This window comes from Mus pahari, chromosome 1, assembly GCF_900095145.1.
Source record: "Mus pahari chromosome 1, PAHARI_EIJ_v1.1, whole genome shotgun sequence".
Classification (NCBI taxonomy): Eukaryota; Metazoa; Chordata; class Mammalia; order Rodentia; family Muridae; genus Mus; species Mus pahari.
The window spans coordinates 148,643,063-148,653,956 of record NC_034590.1 but is presented as its reverse complement, the minus strand read 5'-3'; the positions used below and the strand labels follow the sequence as shown (position 1 = coordinate 148,653,956).

The 10,894-nt window shown below is 45.6% G+C and overlaps 1 protein-coding gene across 3 annotated transcripts in view; it reads left to right on the top strand.

Annotated features, from left to right (window-relative positions):
* Window positions 1–10,894, top strand: part of Ide (insulin degrading enzyme) — a 70,347-nt gene that overhangs the window by 54,546 nt on the left and 4,907 nt on the right. For all 3 annotated transcript variants that reach the window (XM_029537286.1, XM_029537276.1, XM_029537281.1), the window contains exons 20-22: window positions 2,781–2,948; window positions 5,570–5,842; window positions 7,012–7,073. In XM_029537286.1, coding sequence (XP_029393146.1) covers window positions 2,781–2,948; window positions 5,570–5,842; window positions 7,012–7,073 — 503 coding nt within the window. The remainder of the gene's footprint in view (window positions 1–2,780; window positions 2,949–5,569; window positions 5,843–7,011; window positions 7,074–10,894) is intronic.

The following is a 10,894-nucleotide window of genomic DNA, read 5'->3' as shown; positions in this document are numbered from 1 at the left end:
CACACACACACACACACACATATAAAAATTGTAGGGCTTGATGATGCGCCCCATTAATCCCAGCACTTGGGATGCAGAGTCTGTTGGATCTCTCTGAGTTCAAGGGCAAGCTGGGCTACAAGGTAACTTGCAGGCTAGCCATGGCTACACAGTGAGAATCTTGTCTAAAAGAAAAAAAGAAAGCTGGGCTAGAAATGTGGTCTAATTGGTAGAGTGCTTGCCTAGCACAGAACGAAGGTGGGCGTGGTGCGTGTTTGTATCTCAGCGCTTGGAGGTGGAGGCAGGAGAATGATACACCAAGATAATGAGTTAGAAGCCAGCTGGAATATATGACTCTGTCTCCAAAAGTAAAAATTGAGAAAAACTAAGCCGTGGCTGAGATCACTTGGAATCGTTGGCAGGAGTACTTTTAGAACATTCACAAATGCAAATAACAACATATTCCTTATGTTTTTATAAGGAGACAGCATAAGAAAATGCTTTATATGTTGAGATTGATAATGTTAGGTCATAGTTATATTAACAATGGCTTCTTTTAATACAGAAATTCAGTGAACATGGTTTCAGTGTGGAACTGTAGCGGGGACATAGTAGACAAGAATAAGGGCTTTGACACTTCAGGACATTCGTCACTGTTGGTGTTCCCTCTGCCTGCAGTGTCCATGTCCCCTGGCCTGTCATACAGCTATGACAAATACCCAGTATAGGATGTGGGGAACAGCTAATTTTGACTCACGGTTTTGAAAGTTTCAGGTCATGGGTATTTGGCCATTTGCTCTTGTACTTATAACAAAGTAATAGATAAGAGCAATGGTGAAGGAGTCCCTCACCTCTATACAGCCAGGTAGTAAAGAGAAGGGTTGTGACCAGGGTCCCAGTATCCCTGTCAAGCATATGTCCCCAAAGACTTGACTTAACTTCTACCAGGTTCCACCACATAGTAAAGCTTTTGCCACCTTGGGATAGTAGCCAAGGCTGGGGACCAAGCTCTGTGGCGATAGGGATGTAGCTCAGTGATAGAGCATTTGTCCTGAATGTACAAGGCCCCACGTTTACTACCCAAGACTTGGGCCAGGCTGTAACTTCCACTAAACGTTTTCTGATATCCTCAGCTGGAATAACTACTTAGTTTTTCTGAAACGTCAGAGCTCTCAGCACTTTGGCTCTCATTTGGATTAAAGGGCACATCACCGTTTTTTGAGATTATGCATTCCTTTTTTTTTTTTTTAAAGATTTATTTATTTATTATATGTAAGTACACTGTAGCTGTCTTCAAAAACACCAGAAGAGGGTGTCAGATCTCATTACTGGTGGTTGTGAGCCACCATGTGGTTGCTGGGATTTGAACTCCGGACCTTCGGGAGAGCAGTCAGTGCTCTTACCCGTTGAGCCATCTCTCCAGCCCCTATGCATTCCTTTAAAGCCAGGGGTTTTGCTACTAAAGCGACTCAGATATGTTATTACTCCACACCACCTCGTTGAACACAGGTAGTGCTGCCGCTGTGCGTGGCCAGTCATCACAAAGCAGGTAGTGGTCATTGTGTGCCGCTTCCAGCAAGTTCCTCAGCCACTGCAGCCTGGCAGAGAGGAAGAGTTAGGACCTGCTGACCGAGAACCTCTGAGGTTGGGCCCGTGATTAATGGCAGGTGATGGTCTGTGTGTGAGTGTGTGTGGTCCTGGGTTCAAGCTTCAAACCAAAAGGAAGAACTGTGGCATTTCCCTTTATGCAAAGTAAGCCAGTCTGGAAAGAGAATGTCATGGTGAAGTTTTCATGCCTCTTCCTTTTCCTCTCTTAGGATCCCGTTTTTTTGCTTCCTGATTGCTCTGTCAAATTGTCACAAGCTCAGAAATAGCATACTTACAGCCCAGTCTCAAAATGAAGGTGTTAGAAAATTACTCTGATGTAGCCAGCTGATCAGATGTGGATGCCTTAAGTAACCCTTCGCTTGATTCTCCCTTGGAAGGCATTTACAGCTGGAAGGCGAAGCCTCATGCTCTGTGAAAGAGAAAATATTTTGGGATATGTGTGAAAACCTGGAAGAGGAAAAGATGGAACTTACAGCCCACAAACCTTCCCTCTTCTGATGAGAAACAGTGCTGCCAGTGTACATCAGGGAAGGGCTTCTAAAGCCAAGCCTTCTGGCATGTGCCTGTCACCCTAGCACTGGCATGTGCCTGTTTCCCTAGCACTGGGTGGGTCTGGACAGCAGGAGCAGGACTCCAAAGCCAGCATCAACTGGATAGCAAATTCAAGACAGGCTGGGCTACACGAGACCCTGTCTCAAAAGTAAAAACTTTTTTTAAGGAAAGAAACCTTGCTATGGAGCAGGCAGACAGCGTGTGGTTGAGCTCACATGTAGTATCAGCACTCATGAGACAGGATTCAACGGGAGGCCTGGCTGTGTTGGTTGTTTTCTGTTGCTATGATAAAACACTGACCAAAACCATCCTGGGGAGGAAAGAATTTAACATCTCACAGGCTACATAGTCCACCATCAAGGGAAGTCAGGCTAGGAACTCAGGGCAGCAGCCTGGAGCAGAACCCTGAGGGAGGAATACTAACCAGCACAATAAGTTATATAATAGCAAGTTCAAGGCCAGCCTCAGCTACATGGTGAGACTTTGCCTCAAAAAACACTAAGACAATAATAATAATAATAATAATAATAATAATAATAATAATAATAATAATAACTAATAATAAAGTAAGCAAATATATCACTGACTTTATTAAAACCACAGATAATTTTTGAGCCTGTCTTCTTTTTGAAACTTCTTAGGAGGATGGTTTGTTTATCAGCAGAGGAACGAAGTTCACAATAACTGTGGCATCGAGATCTACTACCAGACAGACATGCAGAGCACCTCGGAGAACATGTTCCTGGAGCTGTTCTGCCAGATTATCTCTGAGCCTTGCTTCAACACCCTGCGCACCAAGGAGCAGCTTGGTGAGAAGAAAGTGGGGATTGCAGGCTACGGAGACTAATGAACAGCTTTTATTCTCACAAACATTTCCCACTTGTAGAGCCGCACGGCACTGTGTCTCAAGCCTGATGTATTTAGATGTAAAAACCATGTTCATAGGGAAACGGTGCAAAAACCTTGTCTGTACGGAGGTGCTTCTAAAAGATGGTCAGTTAGCATCCTGCAGATCCAGGAGCTGCTGCTGTTCTTCCTCTGCCTCCTCTTCCTTTCTTTTCATGGTGAGGAGATTGGACTCAGCCTCCTCTAACTGTGCCAGGCAGGCAAGTCCCCTGCCACTGCAGTATATCCTTAGCCCTGCTGTTAAAGCGATTCTCAACTAGATGATATTGAATTTCTATCTTGTGCCATAAAAAGGACATCTTACATTTTAGGTAGGGAAGGAAGAATGCTAAGGGTAGGCCTGTAGGTAGTGCTGTGGGAAGCAAGTCCTATGGTCCAGTGGGGAAGCTTAGCTTTACTTTGAGATGCTCTGAGCATCTCAAGTGCTTCCTCTCACTGTCCCTGAATCCCAGGTGCAGGAGATACTAAGTGTATTTTAGACTTGGTTAAAAGTCCTGGAGAGCTGAGCAGGATTGGTGGATGAGGACGGGAGTTCTCACTTAGAGGGTGGAAGTATTCATCCTTAACTACTTAGTTCTGAGCTACACGAGGCCCATCTCACAAAACCAAACAACAAGAACAAAAGGAAGTTTAAAGAATCCCCTCACCCCCATAATGGCTTGGAAGATAAATTATGGAAAGATCTGTGTCTCTCCACATACTGTCATTGTAAAGCAATCCCTGTGCTGGGTACTGAGCTTGGAGAATGGACACATTTCAGATAGTTCTTCTTTCTAAAGAGCTCAAGTCAGAGTGGCTGACCTGTTCAGGATTACTGATTCTCCAGTGTTCCTGTGAAACAGCAAAGCTCCTGAAGGCTGCAGCTTGCCCAGAGACCCCAGGGGCCCAGATCTGGGCAGAGCTGGCGGAGGGAAAAGCCAAGAGCTAAATGGAGAAAAGGGTTGGGAATGTCCTGCCTCAAACGTGGTTGGTAATTAAAGTGGAGCCTCCACATCTCCACGCACTCTCAGGCCTGCATCTAGAGCCTGACCTAGTGTTATGCCCACATGACTGACAGATGAGAATGCCCTGGACCAGCACATGCTCTGAGGCCCAGGCTCACTTAGCACATTCTCCTGGTCTGCGCTCCTGGGCCACAATGGGTTCCAAGTGGCACAGGCTGAGCCTGCCTGCCACCAGTTACACATTGGAATTCCATCCTGGGGAGGTGGCTTTCTATGACTGCAAACACTGCTACCTGGCATCATGGAGGCCTAGTGATAAACATCACACAGGAAAGACCACCAAGGTGACAAGGACAAGATCCTTATCCAGAAACTGCTGTGCCCAGGTTTGCTGCAATTTCCCAACTAGAGGAGTGTGTCTGGATGCCAGAGAGTGGGCCTGTTGGCTAATGAAGAGACTAAGGCACTTTCGGTGCACCTTCCACATGCACTGTGGCAAGTGTTGGATGCTGAGAGCCATCAGGGCCATGCAGTTTACTATGCACCAAGGAGGCCTGATTCTACTCTGATGTCATGTGGAAAAGACTGATGCAACATACTGCAAGCATCCTCTAGCCCTCAAACCTGACCAGTAGCCCTGTCTTTGTTGTCCATAGCAAATAGGCTTCTGTTGGCTGCCACGAGTTTGAGATACCCTGGACAGCAGCTACTGTAACTAAAGGCCTGTGCCCAGATCGTGAACCCTGCCCTGCTCTGAGAGAGAGCTAGCACTGTTGGCTTCATGTGGGCAGTTCCTCCACACTCTGCCCACCACAGGCCTTCAGGACCCCAGTGTGGTTCTCCCTAAGGAAGCAGCCTTCTGCCCACTTCTGATAGTCTCAGAACTCAGAGGGAAAAAAATCCATATGCACTTCTCTCCTCTGGCTACTAGAGTCTCTGTCTTCATCTAGAACTTGCCCATAGTGTTTTTGATGTTGTAGGTATCACTACTGAACTTGAGCGGGAAAATGCAGCTAGAGTGGCTTTGAACTAGAAAGGATAAAATAATGTGAGTCCGCAAAAGATGGGGATGGGAGGGAGAAAATGTGTTGGGGGAGGGCCACTGTCTAAGCACATAAGGTGTCGACACATCTGTGACCTTCAGTTAGCTTGACCTAGAGAGTCAGGATGCCCAGAGCTGGTCCAGGAATAGATCACCCTGCCAATCAGTGCTTTGTAGAGACAGGCTGTGTGGGGACTTAGATGGGAAGGCCTGAGGGCTTGGCTTGGAAGTGAGCTCCGTGGTTTGGAGGAGTGTGGGGATAACTGAGCTCGGGCATCAGAATCAGAGAAGTCACAGGGTTTCAAGGATGAAGAGGATTATGGGTTGGGCTTTTTGTTTTGTTTCTGTTTTAAAAAAAAAAAAAAGCCCTCAATTTTCTTCAGGGAGCCTTTCTGGTCCTTAGCAAGGGAGGACATTGCTTTAAACGGTCATCTTTCTTCAGATGTGAGTTAATGTAGATTTCATTTGCTCTGAAAGACTAAAGTGTTCTGAGACCATGCTGAGACCCTGACGGACTGTGTGCATGTGTGCTCTCCAGGCTATATTGTCTTCAGTGGACCCCGTCGAGCCAATGGTATCCAGGGCTTGCGCTTCATCATCCAGTCAGAAAAACCTCCTCACTACCTGGAAAGCAGAGTAGAAGCCTTCTTGATTACCATGGAAAAGGCCATAGAGGACATGACAGAGGAGGCGTTCCAAAAACACATTCAAGCACTAGCGATTCGGAGACTCGACAAACCAAAGAAACTCTCTGCAGAGTGTGCTAAATACTGGGGGGAAATCATCTCGCAGCAGTACAATTACGACAGAGGTAATGTAAAAAGAGCTCCATTGTAAAATCCATGTAAAGTCTGAGGGCATCAAAGCCGTTCCACGTGGTAATTCATTTTCTAAGTGACACTTTTAAAAAAAATGTTGTTTTTTTAAATTATTCTTTAATGTAACAACAGTTTCCTGCTAGAAACCTAGCTGCTGTATGTGTTTCACTGCTTCTGTGATATCTGTGTAGCCTGAGACACTGAGCACTGATACGGCAAGCCATCCCTGAACCATTCAGGATCTCCAAAGCTCCCCACTGCTTTCAGATGCAGAAGAGCTGTGTCCTGACGGCTCCTGTGTCCGATTCCTTTCTCATTTCATTCCAGAGAAGATTAAGCAACGAAGCCAAAGCACAGTAGAAATCAGGGTACGGCTTAATTCCTTTCCTGGCACCTCCAACTGAAGAGCTTGGCTGCCACGTGGACTCATTTTTCTTGCCTGTGGCTTTTTGTTTTTGTTTTGTCTTATTAAGCCAGGGTCTCACTACATATCCTTGGCTGGTCCTGAGCTCTGAGTTCAGCCTGCCTTGGCATCCTGCATGCTGGGGTTAGAGATGTGCACCACCATGCTCCACCTTTCCCCGTGGTTTTCTGGCAGCCAGGTCTACTATAATGACATTGGTGACTCCCATGTGCCTCCTGTAGCCTGTCAAATGTCTTCTTTGTGGTTGTCATTATAATTTTACTCATTGGTTATTTTCCTTCAACCTCCAGAAAAGGGAACTAAGGTTTAGAAAACTCAAAGTTAACTGGTCCCTGATCCAACACCTCACTGTGTATAAACCAAACCTGGTTCCCAGGCCAAGTCTTAGCTGCTGTAGCATGGACAATTACTTTACTTGGAATCTGTCTCCTGCCTATTTAGATAACAGTGGTGGGTTTAAAACATGGATAACTGGGCTGGAGAGAAGAGCATCAGGTAAAGACAGCTGCTACTCAGACTGAAAGCCTAAGTTTGATCCCTGGAACCAACAGGTGCAAGGAGAAACCCAACCAAAAGCTGCACTGTGACATTCACACAGATACACAAGTAAATGTAAAAATCCTTAAACCTGTAGGTACTCAACAGGCTTAGAGTGAAATGCATTGCCTCTCAGTGCAGTATTTTGAGCTGTTTAAGGTATAAAAATATTTATAAATTACTGCTTGGTTACCTCTCCAGATAACATAGAAGTTGCATATTTAAAGACACTTACCAAGGACGATATCATCAAATTCTACAAGGTCAGTGGATTTGCTCTCTAACTTTGTTTTACAGTCTGATTAATATTTATGTATTTAACGTGTGTGGGTGCATGCATGTCAAGGTCAGACAGTGTGCAGAAGGAGTTTCTCTTCCACCGTGGGGCCCTGCTGGTCAGACTTGGGAGCAGGGGCCTTTTCCCACTTTAGCCGTCTCACTGGCTCCTAAATTTTGGTTGATAGTGACCTTGCTACACTGTATTGCTGCTTTGAGCTGTTCAGACTGGATTTCTGAAGGTGTTCTTTGTAGAATTAAGGATTTGGCTTGCAAGTGTTAGATAGAGCCCCCTCTGTACTTCAGGGACTGCGACAGCTCTTCTGGTTTCCTCACCTCCCTCTGCAAGCTCCCCTTCTTTCTCCTGCTTCTGCCACGCTGTATAAAATCATTGCTGAGCTTCTCAGTGGGGGCAGGGGAGTAGAGGAAGCAGTACACAGTAAGCGACAGAGTGTGCTGTCTGTGCTTCCTGGGAAAGGGCATAGAGAGAGGGCCTCCAGCGCAGCTTTAAGAGAATCCTGTTCCATCTAAGTCTCTCCCTCCATAATAACGTGAGTAGTGAATAAAATGAATGCATGTCCTAGTAAGGGTTATCACTGCTAGAGTGAGACACCATGACCAAAGCAAGTCGGGGAGGAAAGGGCTTATTTGGCTTATGCTTCCAAATCACAGTTCATCACTTAAAGAAGCCAGTCCAGAAACACAAACAGAGCAGGTACCTTGAGGCAGGAGCCATTGGGGGGAGCTGCTTACTGCCTTGCCCCTCTTGGCTGTCTTGTGATCGTGTAAGCGTGGGTGCCCACAATGGGGTAGGTCTTCTGCCCTCAAGCACTAATTAAGAAAATGCCTTGCCGGGCGTGGTGGCGCACGCCTTTAATCCTGGCACTGGGGAGGCAGAAGCAGGCGGATTTCTGAGTTCGAGGCCAGCCTGGTCTACAAAGTGAGTTCCAGGACAGCCAGGACTACACAGAGAAACCCTGTCTCAAAAAAACCTTAAAAAAAAAAAAAAAGAAAGAAAATGCCTTACAGGTTTGCCCACAGCCTGATCTTTTAGAGGCATTTTCTCGGTTTAGGTTTCCTCCTCTCAAATGACTCTAGCTTGTGTCAAGTTGACATAAAACCTAACTAGCACAACATGTCAAATGAAGATTTTCAAAGTTTATGCCACAGAGGAATTGTGCTTATTTAAAGTGTTACATAGTCTTTGAAATTTGTTGGAACCTCTAATTTACATAAAATATTTTTGTGCTCGATTGTAAGATGAAAAATTGTAGTCTGTGATTAACAGCACCATAGAACAGCTCCCTGTTTTCTAGCCTGGCTTGTTTGTGATTATGAGCTGTCTGACAGGGGGAGAGAACTGTCCTCTCCCCCACATGCTTGGTCTTTTGGGGAACAGCTTTCTACGGTGCCGTTTTCTGGGGCTCTGTTGTGGAATATCTGCACAGAGGTCAGCACTGGCTGTTCTCTTTAGGATGGTCACATGACTGGTGAGGACTGCCTAGTCATGCGTCTGCTGCACTAGGATTTTTCACACCCATTTGCTTCATCACCAGGATGCTGTGGCAAAAGAGTCAGGAAAATGGAACAGGCTGACTTGGCTGTTTCATAGAGGAAACTGATTATCCTGTACCCAGTTACTATGCCGCAGTCCCCTCATCTGTAAATCCACAGGGCTGCTGTCCCCTGTGTCTGCAGAACAGTGTTAGTTTCATATCATCTTAACAATGGAAAAGGGAGACTGCAGAACTGGATAGGAAGCTTAGGTAGTGATTACAGGGACTCGGTTTGTAGCACAGGCTGGCCTTGAACTCATAGCAATTCCTCTGCGCTCTCTCGCGCTCTCTCTCTCTCTCTCTCTCTCTCTCTTTCTTTTGGTTTTTTGAGACAGGATTTCTCTATGTAGCCCTAGTTGTCCTGGAACTCACTTTGTAGACCAGGCTGGCCTCAAACTCAGAAATCTGCCTGCCTCTGTATCTTCAGCGCTGTGGAAATAGAGCTGTGTGTACCATGCCTGGTTTGAATGTGTGTTTTTAAGGAATGATGTTTGAGCCACTTTTGGGGTAGAGGTGGCTGGCTGGACCAGTTTTGTTGCCTTGGTAGAGGAAAGCCTTTTTCCTCTCATTGCACCTAAACTATTCTTGTTTATATGGACCTGACATTTAACCCCAGGTGCACTTTGTCTACCTGAAGAGCTACAACTAGGTGTCGAGCTCAGAGTCGGGTGTAGGAGGTGTTCACATCAGGCTGTGCGTTGTCTAAAGTGCTGTCTTAGGTCGGCCTCCGCCCATCATTTTCATCTGTAGGGCAGCAGCAGGGGCATGCCAGGTGTCTGACTTAGTCCGAGAACTCAGATGTGTGTAGATATGTGACTTCAACCAAGTCACCCAAGCTCTGAAGCCTTAGTTCCCTGATGGGTTTATTGAAGGAGTTATATGATTGCCACTTTGTGACATAGTCTCAGGCTTTTGATAATTTAATTCAGAATGTGTTTTCCTTCCAGATGTTATGAAATACATTTTAGCTGTGTTATTTACCTGCAGGCTGTTTCACTTTGTGTGAACAAGTATTTGTTCTCAGTTGCTTACAAATGAGAGTGATCACATTCAGTTCTGTTTGGGTTCTGAGATTATCATCCTCAAGTATTATTAGTCACATCTGTTCACAAAAGATGGCATCCCAATGTAACCTCCAATAATGCCTCCAGAAGGAATGAAACGTTGCTTTTCTCTCTATATGTTGTTTATTTAAATTTACAAGAAATGCCTACGTACTGAGTTTGTGAAAATAGTGGTTATAGAAATGACTCGCTCTTGGATTTAAAAATGGGTGTATTTCCACCATCGAGGCTAAGTGTGGATGCGTCACTGCTCTGACTGCACTCCGGCTGGTGTTCTGCCAGGCTCTGACAGACACATCTGGAAGAAAAGACTTCATGACTGTGTGTAAGCTTACGCAGTCAGAGAGTATATTAGCATTTTAAGTTCTGTAGCCTGCATTTGCTTTATCTCATTAATAAAACATTCTTAGATTTCTCATTCTGGAGCCTTTTTTGCAAAGAATTTGTAAAAAAGTATTTCTGAGTTCTGGTTTACCAAAAAATGGAGTAGTATGTTTCTATAAACAAGGTTGATAAGGAAATGGAAAACTGAACTGGAAGAGTGTTCTTTCTATTGCCTCAGGTTGACAAGAAGGAGTGAAGAGGGATCAAGAATAGATTTTTGATGCTAGGTGTTATGGCACGCACCTTTAGTAAAAAGGGCTTCCCTAGTCTACATAGTGAGCTCTGGGCTAGTGAGACCTGGTCCTTTTGTGGGGGGCGGGGTTATGGAGTAGAAAAAAGACAGGTTTTATATGGCTCTGGTTACCCTGGAACTTGAAGTCACAGAGATCTGCCTGCCTCCTGAGTGTGGAAATAAAAGGCTTGCGGCACTAAACCGGGCTGAGACTCTGGTTTTTTTGTTTGCTTGTTTTCTTTTTTATAAAGATTTTTGCAAAGCAAACTTTGGAAGTAAGAGTAAGAAAGAAGTTCTCAGGTGAGTTATTACATGGCACTTGATGCAGACGGGCTCTAAGCTTCTAAAAGAGCTCTGTTAGCGTAGCCGTGGGAGCCTAGCCTAGGCACTGTCAGGGTCCGAGCTCTGTTAGCGCAGCCGTGGGAGCCTAGCCTAGGCACTGTCAGGGTCCGAGCTCTGTTAGCGCAGCCGTGGGAGCCTAGCCTAGGCACTGTCAGGGTCCGGGCTGCTGTAGTCGGACTCCCTACACCACAGCAGCAAGGTTTCCTTTTGGAAATCAGGATCAGTTTTTT